At 43.8% G+C, this 21,888-nt stretch overlaps 1 protein-coding gene across 5 annotated transcripts in view; it reads right to left on the reverse strand.

Moving 5' to 3' along the window:
• The window catches only part of LATS2 (large tumor suppressor kinase 2), a 66,054-nt gene that overhangs the window by 12,169 nt on the left and 31,997 nt on the right, over nt 1–21,888 (reverse strand). For all 5 annotated transcript variants that reach the window (XM_053385849.1, XM_053385851.1, XM_053385848.1 and 2 more), the window contains one exon: nt 475–607. In XM_053385849.1, the coding sequence (XP_053241824.1) occupies nt 475–607 (133 nt within the window). The remainder of the gene's footprint in view (nt 1–474; nt 608–21,888) is intronic.

Genomic DNA, 21,888 nt, shown 5'->3' on the forward strand with positions numbered 1-21,888 from the left:
GTCAAACTGTTCTTCCTAGTAAATTCAAATGTGTTTCTTGGCTAAATTTACCTTTGCATTTGCACTGAACCAGAAATAAGGAAATGGAAGGAGGAGTAAGAGTGAAATGCTACATGACTCTTCAGGTTGAGGATACGAGTGCATCCATACTTATGGTAAAATACAATTTCTTTTCTTTTTGTACTGACAACAAGGCAAAATTCTCACATTCAATATTTCCTTGCAAACTCCCATTTCAAACCCTTCAACAGCAAAATGTAGTGAAATTGTTGCAAGGCTTCTATCTGGTTACATCAAACTTTAGCAGATTGGGCATGAAACTTTAAGTATATATTGCCACACAGTCCACATGTCAATGATCTTTTATCCCTTGATAAACCACACTTAGACAGCTACCAAGTGTTTCCATATTCCACACATCATCAAAACCAGGTGAAAGCTTAGGAATGAAATGGAAAGAGCACCCACACTTACCCGAAGATGTCTGTTTAATTACCCGGACTATTTGTTCATTTCTGGGATCCAAGTATCCCATCTTGCTAATGTATTCCAAAGCTGCTTCAATGCTTCTACTGCCAGTTTGTTTCAGGGCTCTCACAGCCATCTCCTAGACAAAACAGATATACAGAAACACAAATGAAGGCCCAAGTGAACAATCCGATGGCATAACACCGTTGAAGCTAAATAGCCATATGAATTTTAGTCCATTTACTGATTAAATCATTGATGTAATTACAGAACTATGGCTTTGAAGAAAAAACAAACTTTAGGAACATAAGAAGCTGCCTTATACTGAGTCAGAATGGTGGTCCATTTAGTATTTAGTATTGTCTCCAGGGTTTCAGGCAGGAGTTTTTCATAGGTCTAGAGACACCAGGGACCAAACCTTAGACCTTCTGCTGGCAAATGTGATGCTCTACTGCTAAGCTGTGGGCTTCCCCCAGTTCCAGAAGCATTAACATGTTGCAACAGACACTGCAGGGTGACCTTTTCTAAGAGGGCGTCACCTTTCTATAAGTAAAGTGGTACCTCGGGTTACATACGCTTCAGGTTACATACGCTTCAGGTTACATATGCTTCAGGTTACACACTCTGCTAACCCAGAATTAGTGCTTCAGGTTAAGAACTTTGCTTCAGGATGAGAACAGAAGTTGTGCTCCGGCGGCGCAGCAGAAGCAGGAGGCCCCATTAGCTAAAGTGGTGCTTCAGGTTAAGAACAGTTTCAGGTTAAGTATGGACCTCTGGAACGAATTAAGTACTTAACCCGAGGTACCACTGTACTTGCATGAAAAATATCATTTTAAAAAATCCTGCTGCATAACCTGCAATTAACCTAAAGGTTTGATGTGCGTTAACCAAAACTGGGCTGAGTATTCCGCCCCTAAGCAATGAAGTTTTTGCTATCGGGGGGTTGGATTAGATGAACCCCAGGGTCCCTTCCAACTCTACGGTTCTAGATTAGCAATATCAGGCACCTTAGAAATAACAAAACTATGTTTTGGCGCTCTAGAAACATTCAGCACATGGGACGCACGGCATGGAGCAAGTGGACAGAGAAAAGTTCTTCTTCCTCTTTCCTAACTCTAGTGCTTGCGGAAATCCAATAGAAGCTGAATGTTGGGAGATTTGGGACCGATAAGCACTGCTTCATGCAGCGAATGATCAAACTATGGAGCTCGCTTCTCCCCAGGAAGCAGTGACCAACTTGGACAAGCTTGGAAACAGGATTAGACAAATTTGTGGAGGACAGGACTATCAATGGCTGCTAGCCGTGAAAGCTATGCTCTGCCACCACAGTTGGAGGCCAGCAATGCTGCTGAACACCAGTTGCTGAAAACCACAGGAGGGGAGAGTGCTATTGTCCTCATGTCCTGCTCCCTGGTTTCCCAGAGGCATCTGGTCGTCCACCATGAAAACAGGATGCTGGACCAAATGGGCCATTGATCTGATCCACCAGGCTCTTCCTATGTTCTTGGATGTTCTACTAGTGTGAAATGTTTTCCACCACTCTGAAATTATGGTTTCCTTTATGTACACTGCCATTTTTTTTAATGAGTTGGTGGTTCATACTCTTATAAATAAATCAAAATAAACAAACAAATCTTCGTCCAGTAGTTCCCTGGATGGAAATCACTTAGAAAGTTCTCGTGAGCCTGTAAAACTGTTTAAACAAAAGTATATATATATTTTTATATTACTGACTTTGTCCCAACACAGCCAAAGAAACCGTTCCTTCCAGTATTCCTTGTGGCAAGCCTAGTATAAATTAAGCCTAGACTTTAGTAATCCCCTCATGTTTTGAAGATGCACACTGAATTCAGCAGTCAGGAGGTTCGGGCTTATATATGCCCCAATTTCCCCCTCTCTCAACCTTTTCCTTGTGGCTGAATCTGCTTCACTATGTCGAGCTGCAAAACGAAGGCAAATGAGAAACTGCAAATGTGTCCCTCTGCCCTCAACATTTTTATTCATTTAATTCCTATTCTCCCTTTCTATCATAAGTGTTCTAAGCAGTACGTACACCTCAAAAACATGTTTGATCATTCCATATGGGAAAGCAAACATTACATAATCCAACAGCCGTCTTTGATGCCAGTTGGGTTCTTCTGTTTGGACTGTGGCAGCTTGGGATGGAGGGAATATGTGTCAGCAGTTTGCTTCCTGGCTAACCAACCCGCCGTACACACAAAACATGACTCCCCCACCCTAAAAATAACCTCCACTCCATTACGGAGAGCCTTCTTTCGTACTCTGAACTTCATGGCTCTAGTGTAAACACAAGGTGAATTCAGACACAGCAATAAAGCTGAACTAGCACAAAACATGCCATTTGCTCTGAACTGGTCCAACGTTAGTGCTTATTCTGTAAGGGAGTTATGAGTCAAAGGAATCTAGTTGCCTCAAGTTAGAAGCCCTCTGGAAAATACTAAATGTTTCCACTTGCACAAAACTGAATATATTTGCACAATAGAGAAACACAGCAATAAGAATCTTGCTAGTTACTGAGAGGAGCTTAAATGTTTTAGTGTGAATGATTTTGTAACCACAGGTTAAAACATATTTTTTTAGAAAACTTGGTCGGCACCGGAGCAAATTTGCAAATTTCCCAGAGTGGGGGAGGGAAGGGGGAGACATTTTCATACGACTATTTCACTACACGCAAGGTGAAAAGCCAGTTTTGTTGATAAGTCCTATAGGTGGGTGTAAGACAACAATGCCGGATTTAGTTTTTCCAGTTAAGTAAGATATGCATAAAATGAAGCTCAAGCAAGGAGCACATAAGGTATTTTGTGTGTGTGAGCTTTTGAAATAAAACAGCCATTTCTGATACACTTTCTTTTTTTGAACTCTCAGATATAATGAAGTACTATTAAAAGCAGTCATTTTTATAGGTCTTATCAATGTCCTACTTGTTCTCATCTAGAGACATTCTGCATGTGCTCAGCTGTTAAGACTGTAATAGTACCGTATCACAAATAGAAGCCATTTATTAATTAAAAGCATTGTTATTCCGCTCTTCAACGAAAAAAATATTCTCAGAGTAGCTTACAAATGTCAGTGATGAGGCAGTCATATACTAAGGTTTAAGGATACAACACAAAAGGAAATGGGATTAGGAGGGAGGAGAAAGAAAAAGGCACCATTACAGAATCCTTATAATGATCAGCTGGAATTAAAACATTTTAAGGAAATGTTGCTGGCCTTTCAAGTAGAGCTGATGGAGACCCATCTGCCAGACCCATCTCTCTGTCTGTCTGTCTGTCTGTCTGTCTGTCTGTCTGTCTGTCTGTCTGTCTCTGTCTCTCTCTCTCTCTCTCTCACACACACACACACACAGTCTCACACGCTTTCAATAGCAACTCCTTGACCTCAATGTTCAGGGCAAGTAATCCGCCCGGATGGCACTTTCAATGAACTGCGGCAATGAGGTTATTCCCTTCATTAGCATCAGTGATGCATTTTGCTAATTTTACCACACGCACGCGTTAGCCAAACTCATTTGGCTGACATTACATTTATAAAAAGTACCACCCAATATGCCAACTATTTCAGTACCGCAGGCACTAATTTAGAAGTGACTAGGTTCTAGTCATTCCCTTCCTGTTGCTTCCAAGAAAAATCTAGGGTATGTGCAGGAAAAAGCAAAACAAAAAAAAAAAACCCTGTGCTGTTTACAAATCCTCCCAGGATTCAAGGAGAATAATTCTGTCAAGCTGGGTGTAAAGAAATCCCTCAGCTGTGAGTACAGATCAAAAGTTACAAGTCACTGGACTAACTGCCCTCAGAAAAACAAGCACGTTTAAGAATTGCAGGCCTGCCTTCTGGCGTCAGTTACAGCCTTTATACAAATATAGTATGGCAAATAACTCCCCGCACTTGTGACATACTTTATATTAATAATGCAGCTACATTTTACGCACAAAAAGGAACAGTGTTCTACTCATTTATATATGCTTGCATCCAACCACCTTTCCAAGGAGGCCAGAGAAATTTATGGGGGTTCTGAGACAAGTTTCCCATCCGTGTCTGGGCCAAGCCCAAATTGGGCTTTGCTTCAGAAAAGGAATGGAAACGCACCTGGTACCTTCAAACGATTTCAAGTTACAAAGCAGCGAAGTCTTCCAGTTCATCTCACCATTGTGAATAATAGCGCCTTTGGGCAAAGCAATAATAAGCACCTTAAATAGGAAATTTCTATCTTTAATATTTCCTCTAGGAATATTTTAAACAGGGCTGTACACCCTTCAGGATAGCTGACCTGAATGCATTATAATTGATCCATATTCTGCTTAAGATATTCCTATCACTGTGAGCTGCTTACCCAGGTCACATTTTAATTAATGTGCGCTAGCTTTAAAGACAGAACTGCAATGGGGCAAGTAACAAACACAGTGGTATCTCGGGTTAAGTACTTAATTCGTTCCGGAGGTCCGTTCTTAACCTGAAACTGTTCTTAACCTGAAGCACCACTGCTTCCCGCTGCTGCTGTGCTGCTGGAACACGATTTCTGTTCTCATCCTGAAGCAAAGTTCTTAATCCAAGGTAATATTTCTGGGTTAGCGGAGTCTGTAACCTGAAGCATATGTAACCCGAGATACCACTGTACAATCATTTGGAGTTCTGGATTGTAGAAAGTAATTTTGTACTACAGTGGCAATGTGGTGTAGTGGTTAGTCTATGACATGGGAGATTAGGGTTCAAATCACTGCTCAGCCATGAAGCACACTGGGTTGACCTTGGACCAGTCATAGTCCTATTACTATCCCACCAGATGTCAAAGAGAACAACAACTACCAGACTTTTAGAAGACATCTGAAGGCAGCCCTGTTTAGGGATGCTTTTAATGTTTGATGTATCACAGTATTTTAATATTCTTTTGGAAGCCGCCCAGAGTGGCTGGGGAGGCCCAGCCAGATGGGCAGGGTATAAATAATAAATAATAATAATAATAATTATGATGATGATTATGCCCTTCATCCGAAGATCACAGGGTGCTTTACAATATAGAAAACACAAAAACACAAACAACAATAATAAAAACAAATTCAAACCCCCCCACATAGTCATAATCATTTATAATTTTCTATAATAGTCTATCCTACCTCACATAATTGTTGAGAGGATAAAAAGGGGGGAGCATTTTGGGGGGAGGGGATATAAATAAATAATACGGAAAAGGCACCTGAATGTCAGCCTAACTATTCCCATATTTTTAAAAAGCCAGGAGAAACTCTTCCTTTCATTGTTCAAATAATATTGTGTAGTAGAATTTACTAATACATATACTAGTACATGTATACTTAGTAATAATGAGCACATCAGAATGTTCTACATACATTTACTCAGTAATATTTATACTAATCATGGTCCCTATTATTATCGCCACATTGCAGAGAAAAACAAGTAAGACAGGCCCAATTTCTATTGAATGTTAAACCATGGTTCAGCAACGTATGAGAACAAAACTCCACAAGCCACAAGGAAAAACAGAGTTCACACATTCCCCCCTTCCTTTTCCCCATGTGGCAAGGACTTTTGAATTTATTTCCACCTTCCAAGGGTCTCACAGTTTAGCACTACCTATAAACTTGGGGTTGCAGTTTACAATGCTAGTTTCATAACCCATGGTTTGAAGTTGGCTTGTTTAGCAATTAGCCATTGTTTATTGTAAACCACAATTGCCCAGTTGGCATGCAAGGATAAGCTGAGACTTCTTCAAAAGCAGTACCAAATTCAGCAGAAGTCCTCTGCCTGGCCATGCAAGAAAATGAGAGGGGATGGGAGACCATACAAGCCTAATGTGTTGCTTGGACTAACAGAAGGTCACCTACATAGTCCTAAATCATGGTTTAGGATTATGTGCGAGTGCTTCCAATTTCTTGCCTTCAGATCCCTAGTGAGTTTGTGGCTGAGGCTGCTCACAGCTCACACCCTTAATCATTACCCTACACCAGGTGTGGCCAGCTTTTGTCCCTCCAGATGTTGCTGGGCTACAAGTCCCATCATCCTTGGTCATTGGCCATGCTTGCTAGGGATGGTGGGAGTTGCAGTTCAGCAACATCCAGAGAGCCAAAGGTTACTCACGCCTGAACCACATCATCTCTTAAATGTACTCTCAGCGGGAGCAAGAGGACAAGGGGCCAAGGATGTTTCATAGCTGTTATTGTCAACAAGTCTTCTCTCGATAAAGATTGAAAGCAAAATTGACTAGGGGAATGAAAGGTTTGCAGCCAACAAATGAATTCCGGAAACTGTACATGGGCAAACGAAGGCAGCAGATGGTGGATGGAACAGCAAAGTGTGGGAGGTGATTTAAAGGATATATCCAGCCAGGAGCAGGAGACTGGAGCGGGGAGATAATGAGAAGAGTGCACACAGGACTAAGACGATTAGCGGAATCTAGGCAGGAGCATGTAGCCAAGGAAATAGGCTGCAGACATGGAAAAATCTCTGTGGAGACATCCTTAGGAGTCTGTTGCACAAACTAGGAGTTGTGGAGTCACAGTTCAATTCATATGAGCCAGGATCAGTAAGACAGTCCATTACTGCTACCAAATCTTTGCCCATAATTCTTTAGGCTAAGCCATCGGTAGGCAAACTGAAGCCCGGGGGCCGGATCCGGCCCAATTGCCTTCTAAATCCGGCCTACGGACAGTCTAGGAATCAGTGTGTTTTTACACAAGTAGAATGTGTCCTTTTATTTAAAATGCATCTCTGGATTATTTGTTGGGCCTGCCTGGTGTTTTTACATGAGCACAATGTGTGCTTTTATTTAAAATGCATCTCTGGGTTATTTGTGATGCATAGAAATTCGTTTTTTTAATTCAAATTATAGTCTGGCTTCCCCACAAGGTCTGAGGGACAGTGGACTGGCGCGCTGCTGAAAAAGTTTGCTGACCCCTGGGCTAAGCAATACAGAAGAACTCAAAACAGATCTTGAGCAGCAAATTATCTGTGCCCAAGCAAATCCCCTGCAATGAACCATATAGTACTCTTGTTTGAAACACAACCCCTGGGACAACAAAAAGTGGCTGCCTTCATATTTCCCCCAGTATTATGCATTTCTCCTTGCAATCTGTAAACCAGGAAAGAAGTATGCCAGCGAAGTAATATCATCCAGGAAAGGCGTGATCAGCTTACTATAAAACATAACATTCCATTTATATTTGCATGCTACTCAAGTCTAGTTGCACTTACTACATGTAAAATGCTGCAGAAGACAGAATCAGAATTCAAAATGACTGTAACAGGTTGGAGAACTGGGTGCAAGCTAACAAAACGAATTTCAATAGGGACAAATGTAAGGTTCTGCACTTAGGCAGGAAGAACCAGATGCACAAATATAGGATGGCTTACTGGCAGTACATGTGAAAAGGATCTAGGGGTCTTGGTGGACCACAAGCTTCATGGGAGTCAACAGTGTGATGCAGCAGCAAAAATAGCTAATACTATTCTAGGCTGCATCAACAGAAGTTTAGTGTCCAGAAGTAAGGGAAGCAATAGGTAAAGGTAAAGGGACCCCTGACCATTAGGTCCAGTTGTGGCCAACTCTGGGGTTGCAGCGCTCATCTCGCTTTATTGGCTGAGGGAGCCGGCGTACAGCTTCTGGGTCATGTGGCCAGCATGACTAAGCCGCTTCTGGTGAACCAGAGCAGTGCACAGAAACGCTGTTTACCTTCCCGCTGGAGCGGTACGTATTTATCTACTTGCACTTTGACGTGCTTTCGAACTGCTAGGTTGGCAGGCGCAGGGACTGAGCAATGGGAGCTCACCCCGTTGCGGGGACTGGAACCACCAACCTTCTGATCGGCAAGTCCTAGGCTCTGTGGTTTAACCCACAGCGCCACCCGCGTCCCAAGGGAAGTAATAGTACCACTCTATTCTGCCTTGGTCAGACCACAGCTGGAACACTGCGTCCAGTTCTGGGAGCTGCAATTTAAGAAGGATGTTGACAAGCTGGAACGTGTGTAGAGAAGGGCAACCACGATGATCAAGGGTCTGGAAGCCAAGCCTTATGAAGAACAGTTGAAGGAGCTGGATATGTTTAGTCTGGAAAAGAGGAGACTGAGAGGAGATATGATAGCCATCTTCAAATATCTTAAGGGCTGTCACATGAAGGAGGGAGCATGCTTGCTTTCTCCTGTTCTGGAGGGTAGGACTCGAACCAATGGCTTCAAGTTACAATAAATGGGATTCCAACTAAACATTCAGAAAAACTTTCTGACAGTAAGAGATGTTCAACAGTGGAACAGACTCCCACAAGAGGTAGTGGACTCTCCTTCCTTAGAGGTTTTTAAACAGAGGTTGGAAGGCCACCTGTAATGGATGCTTTAGCGGAGATTCTTGCATTGCAGGGGGTTGGACTAGATGACCCCTGGGGTCCCTTCCAACTCTACGTTTCTATGAAAAACACTTTGAAAAACAACTAACAAATAGGTATGCTGACCACATTCCCAAGTGGCAACTCCATCTGCTCTTCTTTGTGTGTTTCCTGATACACACGTTTCATGTTTGCTCCAGGTCATTTTGCACAATCAGTCATTGGAAATAGCTCAAGGACCTATCCACACTAATCTCAGCAACCTTAGCGGCAAACAGCAGCCAGAGTGAATGTTTTCAGCAGGAAACCTGAGCCCCGCTGGCTGCTCTTTCTTCAAAACAACAGATTCAGCTTTTTTAAAACCTTCAAGTGTAGTTCGGTGATGTCCTCCCACATTTCTCTCGCAGTGGTGCCCCTCCCCAATATTGGTAATTGTTCTATCCTGCCTTTCTCATTGTTTCTCAAGAGTTTTTGAACCAATTTTGTATGCAGTGACTCATTCACTATAGCTGCTTTGCAAATTTATTTCGTTTATCTTTTTTGAATTGGGGGAGGGATCTGTATTTCCTCCACCTGGGCTTGTTTCACAACCAAAAAGATTTTTTTCAACACAGTTACTGCAGTCCATACTCACAATTTTGGGCAATTAATTTGCTGTGTTGTGTTTTTAATTTTGGTATGCCACTTTGGGCATTTTCTTTTAAATGGAAAAGCAGGTTTAAAGCACCCGAAGGTTTATTTAATTTAATTTATTAAATCTGCAAACCGCCCTTCATCCGAAGATCTCAGCGCGGTTCACAGCATAAAAATACAAGATAAAAACACAAAATGCATAACGCAGAAAGAGAAGAGAGCAGAAAAAGAGAAGAGAGCAAGCCCAAAATGCTGAAAAACAGCAGCACATACCTAAAGCAAATGCTGAATAGAAATGAAGTATAAGAGCCAGTGTGATTACAATATATAAGAAACACAAAAAGAAAAAAGGTAGCTTTTTCAGGAGTGGAACTTGATGTGGAGATGTGGGTTCAAATCCTCCTTTGGAGCAAGGAGAGCTACAAATGCGATAAGGAATTTGAAACCTGAACAAGAGCCAAATGGAAATGGAATCAACAGACAACATGAAACACTGGTGCAAGACAAACACGTACTCTTACATATTTTGCCGATGTGCCTGTGAGAACCTTGTTTGAATCAAGTAACTCCACTGTGCAGCCACTTCAGAAACAGACTCTGCCCTCCAAAAGATCACACTTGATCCTGTTCAGTCTGTCTGATGAAACCACCATGAGATGCTACAGTGAGTTGCGGGGGGGGGGGGGGGGGGCTAGACTGCAGAAGGCAAGATGCAATATGGAGGACACGGCAAATGGCAGAAATATGAGGGAACATTCTAGCACAAAAGAAACGAGTGACAAGAGCTAATTCTTTTATTGAATTTGTTCTCATCGTAGAGTCGGAACAGCTGCAAGCTCCACTTGGAATTCAGACTCTTATATCAGCATAGAAGTCCATTACAAAGGAAGATTGTTAATTAAGACACTGTCAATTTGCTCTGCTTTCCGAAACCGTAGGGTACAATTTTTGAATAGCTGGGCGACTGCTGGAGGCAAAACCATCAGCAGAATAAAATGTCCAAGAGGTCAGGCGTTTTCGCATAAAGCAGCTGCAGCAATATTACTGAAGTTCTTGTGTGTCTACAGCTGACCAAGAATAAGGTTGCACGAGAAGGCTAGCACCTCAAGAGAACAGCTGCAGGTCCTTCATCTCTGAAAGCAGGGGGGGGGGAGAGGAGAATACATTCATATTGCATGACTATTGAGCTTGATCTACTTTATTCTTCTGCAACCAAACTAGATGCTACAAACAATGGTTTCTTTCATCCTTCCTCTCCCTGGTCCTTTCACCTTCTCTTCTTCCTTCCATGGCAGCTTTCCTCTCCCCATCCCCTTCCTTTCCATTCCTAGTTTACGTACTGATAGATGAGGTGAGGGGAGAGACTCCATCAGGTAAGGCCTCCTTCCACCTGCCTTGCCCCACCCTCCAGCCCTAGGAGTCCTCATAAGGGAGCGGTTCCTGGAGGAAGAACTGTGAGGGGAGAGACCATCAGGTAAGGCCTCCTTCCACCTGCCTTGCCCCACCCTCCAGCCCTAGGAGTCCTCATAAGCGAGCGGTTCCTGGAGGAAGAACTGTGAGGGGAGAGACTCCATCAGGCAAGGCCTCCTTCCACCTGCCTTGCCCCACCCTCCGGCCCTAGGAGTCCTCATAAGGGAGCGGTTCCTGGAGGAAGAACTGTGAGGGGAGAGACCATCAGGTAAGGCCTCCTTCCACCTGCCTTGCCCCACCCTCCAGCCCTAGGAGTCCTCATAAGGGAGCGGTTCCTGGAGGAAGAACTGTGAGGGGAGAGACCATCAGGTAAGGCCTCCTTCCACCTGCCTTGCCCCACCCTCCAGCCCTAGGAGTCCTCATAAGGGAGCGGTTCCTGGAGGAAGAACTGTGAGGGGAGAGACTCCATCAGGTAAGGCCTCCTTCCACCTGCCTTGCTCTACCCTCTGCTTCTCAATGTGTATTGTATTGTTTTATGTACTGCACCTTGCCGTTTTATTGCTTATCGTTTAGATATTATTGTAACTGTTGAGTGGATTTCTGTTTTATATGTTGATATTATTATTTTATACTATTCTAATGATTGTTTAATGTTACTTTTTTGATGGAGGTTGCCTATTTTAAAGTTATATTTTATTATCACATTTTTGTATTGCATTAGATTGTTATAAGATGTACATTTTTTGTTCCTTCAGCTTGTAAACTGCCTTGAGTACTGTAAGATAGAAAGGCGGTATACAAATTAAAAATGATGATGATGATGATAGATAACAATGACGATAAAAATTACTGTTTTAACTTGCTAATTTCCCTCAGCATCTCCTCCTCCTCTCATGAACTTCTCTGTCTCCTGGCCACTCTTTACTCACCTTACTCAGTAAGTTGATGGTACTGGTCCAGCCCAATGGCTATGGCAGGGCAGGCAGGTGAGGAGGCACTGAGGCACCCAAGACCAGTTTGGTCTTGGCCCCCAGTCTGAGAAAACACTGTTCTGCATGACAGCATCCAGTCCTGGCCCAGGTGTGGTTGGCCGATGCAAAAACACAGCTCTAAGTCACTGTATTCCCTAAGCAGGAACCACTCTCTGGGGTGGTTTCCATTCAATATTTCATGTTTTTTTCTTCACAGGCAGAACTAGCACAAACCCATGAATACTTCTCTCTCCTCATAGATCCAACAACCTGATGATAGCTACAAGGTTATTCCATGACCAGATAAATCACATTGTTTTATGTTGACGTTTGTATGTTTTCCTTGGAACAGAAAACCACCATTAAGTGATCCAACCATTCTGGGCATGGAGTCCGATGTGCTATAAAAGGCAAGGTGAGGCATCAACGCTTGCCTCAGATTGTGGATTTGGGCATTTTCTTTTAAATGGAAAAGCAGGTTTAAAGCACCTGAAGGTTTATTTTATTTATTAAATCTGTGTACTGCCCTTCATCCGAAGATCCCAGAGTGGTTCCTTCATTTTCAAATTTCTTTGCAGATAATTGGATATTTGTTCTTAACATAAACTGCTTTGGGCGTTGTCATGTTGGAGAGGGATATAAACTTTTTCCTTTTAAAAAAAGTGTGTGGTTTTTTTAAAAAAATGCTAGGTTTAAATGAGATGTGTGTCAGTCAAAACATGAGTGATTAGGAGGCTGCAGCTGCCAGAGAGGCTGAATCAAAGGCTTCCATGTAGCATCTGCTTCACCTGACAGGACACACCTTGTATAAGAGCATTAAATTTTAAAGGCTTTCAAGGGCCTCATGTACAGTAGTTGTGATGCTAGAAAACATTGTGGTCTACGTAGAACAGTTGTCTGCCTTATGATGAAGTTTAAAAATTACTGTGGTGATTTAAGGCATGCACCTGATGAAACATGCATATAAATTACAGCTAAAAAGTGACTGTGACACAGATTTGTTCTGCCAGGGATATGTCTCTTTTTGAAGAGAACTTCTCCATTTCCCCTCTTCTGTCTGAACACGTAAGCGACTTCAAGTAAGTACACAATCTGAGCAATCCTTTGATATCCTGTCTGCCAGGAAAAGATCAAGGAATCTCCTTTAAAAAATATTGGTTTTAACAATGCAGGGATCTGCAACTGAAAAAGCGATGGCTGTAAAGTAACAACACCAGCCACATGATGTACAGGTGGTACATGACCCCAGTCAAGCTTGCAAAAATCTACCATTTGCCCGATAATAAATGTTGGAAATGTAAAGAAATTGAAGGTACATTCTTTCACCTTTGGTGGACGTGCCCGAGGATTAAGGCTTTCTGGGAGATGATTTATAATGAAATGAAAAAGGTACTTAAATACACTTTTGTGAAGAAACCAGAGGCCTTTCTCCTGGGCATAGTTGGCCAATTGGTGCCAAAGAAGGATAGAACTTTCTTTATGTATGCTACAGCAGCAGCAAGAATACTCATCGCAAAGCATTGGAAAACACAAGATCTACCCACCTTGGAAGAATGGCAGGCGCAAGTAATTGACTATATGGAAATGGCTGAGATGACTGGCAGAATCCGAGATCAGGGAGAAGAGTTGGTGGAAGAAGATTGGAGGAAATTTAAAATTTATTTACAGAAGCATTGTAAAATGTATGAATGCTGATGACATTGAAATAAAATGAAGGGGTTCTAGTAACAAGAGAAATTTGAAACTATAAATTTGGGAGGTAAAATATCTAAGGGCAAAGTAGTAGGATTTGAATTTGCTGAACTAACTGTTAAAAAGGGATACAAAAAAGGGAGGCGTGAGGAAGTCAGGAAAATAAGTTAATCAAAGATGAATAACTAGAAAAGAGTGATTTGTGTTTTTTCTTATTTCATTTTTGTGTGTTGCTTGATTTTTCTTTTCCCCTCGTTAGGTTAAATGTTTATATTTTATGTATTGTGAAATTTTGTATTGTTGTGTTTTATATTTTCCCTGTGTTTTTATTGTTCTTTGTTTGGTTGTTTTTTTTTCTATTGTTAAACTTAATAAAATATTATTATATAAAAAAAAGAAACAACACCAGCCACAAATGGCTTCTTGATCACCCACTAGATGCTCCCAGCAGTCTGCCCAAACTACCTGGCTGCAAAGACCATGGGTGAAATTCTGCTAACCATGGCTCAGAGTAGACCAACTGAAATTAATGGCCACGACTAACTTAGGCCCATTAGTTTCAATGGGTCTACTCCTGAGTAAAGGTTAATTGAATACAACCACATAAATATAAAAAACAGTGCCTATCTATACCTTTGTATAGATACCTGTTTTTCTTGCACCTTTGATCATCCAAGGACACTGTTTGCTCATGATTTCATACATCTGCCTCCTCATCTTCAAGGTGCAGAACAGACAGGAACGGGGTCTTGCACAGTACATTACCAGCGGAAACGTTAAAAGATGCAGAAACCTAAACCACAAACAATGGCTTTCTCATTGTCAAAATGCCACAAATATATATTAGCAGTGTTCCACACCAAACATATTCCACACGGGAACAGGAGGTTCTTAATCACCATTCCAAATGGTCAGTTCAAAACAGAAAACATGCACTTAAACTAAAAAATGAAAATACAACTTCTTTTTTGCTTCTTTTGCCAGCTCAAAACTCTTTCCCCCCGCCCCTTACAGATGGACAGTGAAAGCATTTCACTGGCACAAGTTGGAAGAGGAGGAAAAGATGGTGTGGAGGAAGGGAAGTTATCCATGAAAACATGCGTGTTCCTCTGCCATCTGCACTTTCCGGCTTTTGAATGCCATTGCACTTTGTACTTTTTAATTAAAGTCTTTGTCACATCCTTAAACTCAAGCCTTTTGCCCAATCGAGCCACCTTAATTCAGATATTTCTTGTGCTGGATGTTTGTAGTGAACATGAAGGGTGGCGTTTAACAAAGCACTAAATCACTCCTTGTGCATGGGGAATAACTTGCCCTTGTGCAATGGGGCTTCTCCATTTCCACCTGTCCCCCGAGATCTGTTCTAGCACTGTTACATGAATAAAACACTAGCAGTCAAGTCCTTCTTCCTCAGGAGATAGCACCTTCTTTACTGACCTTCCTAGTCATACTTTAACCCCCAAATAACCCATAGTGTCTCATGCCAGGCAAGTAGCTTCCCCAACCTTCTGGAGAAGATCTGGGGATGGCTCAAGCTATATGCAGGAAGAGAAGAGTCAAACGGATGTCTTTCCACTTGCATAATTATTTGGTTGAACACTGCTTTAAGTCTCTAGGGCTGCTATTAAATAAATGAAAATGAGAATTATTGTCATGTCCTATCTTCCTTGAAGGCATGCTTGGAAGCATCTATGGTCTGACAGTAAGAGCTGTTCGACAGTGGAAAGGACTCCCTAGGGCAGGGGCCAGCAAACTTTTTCAGCAGGGGGCCGGTCCACTGTCCCTCAAACCTTGTGGGGGGCTGGGCTATATTTTGAAGGGGAAAAAATGAATGATTTTCGCCCGCCTGCAAAGAGGCGTGAAGATACTTGTCCCAGTTGTCATCCCAATAGCTGCAGTTGGGCTTCTCCAGCCAGCCAAGCGCCGTGGCAGGGTAGGAGGCTGTGTTGGCCGGTGAAGACAGAAGCAGCAGCCCTGGCAGAGGAGCCGCGGACGGAGGTAAGGGAACCAGGGTATCGCTGGAGCTTTTACCCACCACCTGCTAATGCTGCTTCCTGAGAGGCACTGCGGAGAAGAAGACAAAGCTGCCCACCAAGCCAGAAGTGGCGGCTGCAGCCACTGCAACAAACTGCCTGAACACCATGGGAGGAATGAAGGAGGGAGGGAGGGAGGCAGGCGGCGACGAAGAAATCATGTGAGGAAGCGGCGCGGAGAAAGGCGGACTGAGGGAGAGGGAGCAGGAGGAAAATGCAGCAGCAGCCGGTGTCACATGCCCCCTTCACAGCGCCGCCCTGCTGAGGCGGGCACGCAGGCAGGCCGACTCCCACTGTTGACGGCGCCCGGCGTGGGCTGCCCTGAGGAGAAAAGCACCACCATGTGAGGGAGAGGGAAAGAACGTGCATGTTGGCGATCCATGTGGCGATTCCCAGGCTGGATCTAGAAGGCAATTGGGCCTGATCCAGCCCGTGGGGCTTAGTTTGCCGACCCATGCCCTAGGGCAGCCTTTCTCAACCTGTGAGTCCCCAGATGTTGTTGAACTACAAGTCCCATCACCCCTATGGATGATGGGAGTTGTAGTCCAACAACATCTAGGGACCCACAGGTTGAGAACCACTGCCCTAGGGGTTGTAGACTCTCCTTCCTTGGAGATTTTTAAGCAGAGGTTGGATGGCCACCTGTCTTGGCTGCTATAGTTGAGATTCCTGCATTGCAGCGGACTGGACAGGATGGCCCTTAAGGTCCCTTCCAACTCCACAATTCTATGATAACGTACCCCACCTTTTCTTCCTTGCAACTACCCTGTAAAGGTTAGTGTGAGAGATGGTGAATAGTGCTCAAGGGCACCCTGTGAGCTTCACAACACTGAGTTAACTGAGTATTATTTTCCCCAGTATACAGACAGAAGAATTAAACTATAAGAAACTTTGACAGCAGCCGCAAAATTGAGAAAGCAAGGCACCCAAATTCGGAACTGCCACATCCAAGCTCAAATATTTATATTATTATTATTGTGTGTGTGTCCATGGACTCTGAAGGATATAGAGTCCATGGACACACACAATAATAATTTATAATAATAATAATTTATATGTATACCCATCTGGCTGGGCTTCCCCAGCTACTCTGGGCGGCTCCCAACAGAACACTTAAAACAGAAAAAAACATTAAAAACTTCCCTAAACAGGGCTGCCTTCAGATGTCTTCTAAAATTCTGACAGTTGTTTATTTCCTTGACATCTGATGGGAGGACGTTCCACAGGTTGGGCGCCACTACTGAGAAGGCCCTCTGCCTGGTTCCTGTAACCTCACTTCTTGCAGTGAGGGAACCGCCAGAAGGCCCTCAGAGCTGGACCTCAGTGTCCGGGCAGAACGACGGGGGTGGAGACGCTCCTTCAGGTATACTAGGCCGAGGCCGTTTAGGGCTTTAAAGGTCAGCACCAACACTCTGAATTGTGCTTGGAAACATACTGGGAGCCAATGTAGCTCTTCCAGGACCAGTGTTATGTGGTCTTGGCCACTCCCAGTAGAATGTGAGGGAAGGCCTTTAAAGGGAACCTTCCAGAATGTAAATAAAACCCAATGTCTGTTTGAAGGAGGATTTACTCTACCTTACCCATGACACCCGGACTCTGCCCAAATTCCTTTGTGCTTCGCCTCAAGCAGCTAAAGCAAAGATTAGGTTCATAACTATCCGCCTGCTAGGCAATGAACTAGAAAACTATGGGAACATGCACAACTTTCTGCAAGAAACATCCTACATACGCTGCTTTGAAGCGATACTCCACTACAAACTGGCACGTAGCCTGCGCATTCCAGAGCACCGTGTCATGCTTCTCTGACCTACAACATGCTGAAAATTACTGGCATTAGAAGTCCTCTGGCGCAGGATGTCTTTTGCAACGCTGAAAACAAAGTAGTTTTTAAAGATTGGTTAAAACTGGCTTATCTCTTCGGCGACTGCATTTGTTTCCTGAGCCGTGCAACTCTACTGCTTTACACTTATACACACACACACACACACAATATTTGTACTAGTCCATCGTCAAGCTGTCAACAGACTGCACAGGTTCCAGTGTGAGGGCACCATCAGAGACAGGCAGGCAGCAGGTGAGCAAGCTGGGCTGGCAGTGGCAGAGTCAACAAGAGGGGTGGTAGAGAGGGGCAAGAAAGAGGGTGGGGGGCGAATGAGCTGGGGTTTGAAGCAGGCCAGTGAGCTTTCGGTTGAGCGAGAGGGGTGTGTCCTCTCCTCACATGGCCATTGCTCAAGCAGGGTACCACCTTCACAACTAGCAGCTTTAAGAATGTGGTTCTAGTTTGCTTTCCTTGCAAGAGAGGTGGTTGTCCAGTAAAACTGCCTCCCCACTGCAGCAGGCCCAGGGGACCCCCCATTAGTGGACGCTTTGCTGGGGAGGGGTGGACCTACCCTCGACGCTAGCCCTGGACAGAGATTCATGCAAAGGCTATCTCTCAAAGATTCTATTACGGCACTTTTCCATTCTTTGGTTTTATACATGAACAGCAACATGTGCCAAATATATGGGTGGGGGGTGGGAGAGAAGTCTCCTGAGAAACTTTTATAGAGGATAAAAGGTAAAGGTAAAGGGACCCCTGACCATTAGGTCCAGTCGTGGCCAACTCTGGGGTTGTGGCGCTCATCTTGCTCTATAGGCCGAGGGAGCCGGCGTACAGCTTCCGGGTCATGTGGCCAGCATGACTAAGCCGCTTCTGGCGAACCAGAGCAGCGCACGGAAACGCTGTTTACCTTCCCGCTGGAGCAGTACCTATTTATCTACTTGCACTTTGACGTGCTTTTTAACTGCTAGGTTGGCAGGAGCAGGGACCGAGCAACGGGAGCTCATCCCATCATGGGGATTTGAACCGCCAACCTTCTGATCGGCAAGTCCTAGGATCTGTGGTTTAACCCACAGTGCCACCCGCGGCCCTTTTATAGAGGGTAGTCTTTATTATAAAACGAGAGTTGTCATCCCTGGTGAAATTAATTCTAAAGATTAAATTTCCATGTGAGTGAGATGATATGGGAAGAAAATGAGATCACAATCATCCCATGTTGGTTACAAATCTCAGCTCACATGGCCAGCAGTCAAACTGGGTGCACGCGAATTCTTAGTAAGTGAAGCAGGCATGGATCTAGTCAAGCCCCTTGGATGGGAGATCACTGGAAATTTATTATATACAGAAACTGGCTGTAATAAAGATATATTTTTAAAAGAAGTCTCAATCCACTGGGGCGAGGGGGACTTTTCTGCCCTAACCCGAGCCACCTGGGGGCCTGTCAAGTCTAAACTATCAAGAAGTGTGGTTTTGACTAAGCATAAAAACCTTCCAAGAGGAACTATTACACCCTGATTCTATTGTGATACCACTTCCTGCTGCATTAGTAGTTCTCTCAACCCTTTCGGACTCAGAAGTGACTTTGAGCGCAGGAATGAACAAACGATCAATGTTTTCAATGACCTGCTGAAGCAATCGTTTCCTCTTTTCCTAGCAAGACTCTGTTCCCACAATACTACACATTCCTTTGTGACTTTTTACTGCTCCCTTTATGAAGCCAAAATCAGATGACAAAAATCCGGTGTCAAGTGGGTGAAGGGTTTTTGTTGTTGTTTGTTCTGCACAAACACAAAAATCCCAATTCCATTCCAAGGAAACACAAGCTCTGTGCTCAGAATTAAGCCGTTATAATATATGAATTATTCTGATTAGAGCATTAAAAAACAAAACAAAAAAAAAACTGGGCTTGTTTGCATGTCACAGTAAGCCACAGTTTGCATTGGTCGTGGTTTCATTGTGAGCATGCCTTCCCTCGTGGCACAAGCAAGCCATAGTGTGGCTCACTATGTTTGGGAAAATGCTGCAGCATAATTGTCTGGAGCTCTTTTTTTAAAAAGCAACTCATGGATGTGATCAGCCAGTTCATTTGGTTATAATGGAAGCAACTTTAAAATGGGCAGAACTATATTTTTGTTAAGGCCCACCTTAGGGTGAGAGCCCTATAAGGCTGTACAACCAATGCAACCTTCTCCCATTTCAGGCTCCCAGCTGGAGGACCTTTGCTAACTTTCTCCAAGCTACAGGTGGCAATGACAGGCAAGCAAGCAAACAGAAGCATGGCTGGCAAGCTTTAACAACAACAACAACAAGAAGAAGAAGAGTTTGGACTTGATATCCCACCTTTTCACTCCCCTTAAGGAGTCTCAAAGTGGCTAACAATCTCCTTTCCCTTCCTCCCCCACAACAAACACTCTGTGAGGTGAGTGGGGCTGAGAGACTTCAAAGAAGTGTGACTGGCCCAAGGTCACCCAGCAGCTGCATGTGAAGGAGCGGGGAAGCGAACCCAGTTCACCAGATTACGAGTCCACCGCTCTTAACCACTACACCACACCGGCTCTCAAGGGGATTTGCTGGTATGTTCGCCTGATGCTTCAGATGTAAAAGCAGGCTTACAGCCCATACACACACACACACACACACACACACACACACACACACACATTATTTTATTTTATTTGTATGCTGCCTTTCCACAGGTCAAACCACACTTATGGCTTATAATGGGGGGGAGGGAGAGCATAACTGCAACATAGCAAAAGCAGTCATGAACAATAAACAAAACAGTTTTAAAAATACAAAACCAAACTGAACCAATTCCACATGGATGACAACTAAATCTTAAAAAAAGATACAAAAAACCAACAGCAACCCCCCCCCAATAACCCCAAACAACACCTCAGCCCCTTAAAGTCTAAGGAATTTATTGTGGCACCATATTTTGTGGACTAGAGTCGAATTTGTCAGATGCCCTTGGCCCATGAAAGCTGAAGCCACAATACATTTGTTTATTCTTTAAGAGACCACAATACACTTTTTGTTGCATTTGCTCTTTTCATCTCACTATCGGTCTTTGGTTTCTCAATGTGTTTTCCATCCCAGCAAGATGAAAGGATGTTGGAATGCAATCAAGACATCAAGACTGCTGCCTGAACAGACAAGATTCCAAGCCTTTGACTTCAACACAGGGGACAGGTAGATGTTCTCCCGCACATTACAATATTCACAAATAACTCTTAACTTCCCAGGTCATGGAAAGGCATCATAAATAGTCTCAGGTATTAGCAGAGATGCTACTCCCCTTTGTTGGGCCTGAGCACAGAATCTTGCAGCACGTCCAGAATCCAGCAGTCTGACAACTGCAGCTGGTAAAGTCCTAGACGCTAGAGAAGGAGTATTTGTTTTAATTTGCACGTTGCCAAAAGAATTCATTATGGTGTGGCTGATAAAAGCAAATAGTGAATATTGAAGGTGGAGGGAACTCGCCTTCCAGTGGGACCTTATCTGGGCTCAAGCTTCATGGACAAAGATGGGACATGCATGAATTATAATCTCACCCTCCCCTTGAAAAAATGATCCCTAGGTGGGCTAGGTAGGGACAGCGTTGTGGGTTAAACCACAGAGCCTAGGACTTGTCGATCAGAAGGTCGGCGGTTCGAATCCCTGCGACGGGGTGAGCTCCTGTTGCTCGGTCCCTGCTCCTGCCAACTTAGCAGTTCGAATGCACATCAAAGTGCAAGTAGATAAATAGGTACTGCTCCGGTGGGAAGGTAAACGGCGTTTCCGTGCGCTGCTCAGGTTCGCCAGAAGCAGCTTAGTCATGCTGGCCACATGACCCGGAAGCTGTACACCAGCTCCCTCGGCCAATAAAGCGAGATGAGCACCGCAACCCCAGAGTTGGTCACGACTGGACCTAATGGTCAGGGGTCCCTTTACCTTTAGGTGGGCTAGGTGCAAAATAGTGTAAGTTAAAACAGGTTTTAAAGCAAAAAACAACGCTCAGACTGACCATATCTCAGTTAATAAAACCTGACACACCACACCACTCAACCCCGTAATCCTCACAGGGCTGTCTACAAGAGATCTCTTAGCTTAGCTCAACTCACTAAGTCCTGTTACCTCTTCAGCTTCCAACACATCTTCCCAGTCATCTCCCTCTAACCACTCAGACAGCCTTCTTCCAGTGAAAGGTTCCCCAGCTGGTTCCTTCCACCATTCCTCTGCATTCAGACAGTCCTATGACACAACACTCCCCATGACTAGCCAAGTATATTTTGCCTAATTTGCATAATTTATGAAAATTCAGATTTTAAGCTCACACAGTTCCTGGTATTAGTATAAATAGCAATGTGTGTGCACGTGGTTCTTCTCCTCCCCCCCCCAAAAAAAATTTGGGAAGCCCCTCAGCTGAAAGGCGTCAGATCACAAACATTTTGCCGCTTCACGCCAAACTTTGCTAAATGTATTAAGGCACAACCAGATCCATATTGTTGAAAAACAGTTTCCCGTACT

The sequence above is a fragment of the Podarcis raffonei genome, chromosome 4 (genome assembly GCF_027172205.1).
Source record: "Podarcis raffonei isolate rPodRaf1 chromosome 4, rPodRaf1.pri, whole genome shotgun sequence".
Lineage (NCBI taxonomy): Eukaryota > Metazoa > Chordata > Lepidosauria > Squamata > Lacertidae > Podarcis > Podarcis raffonei.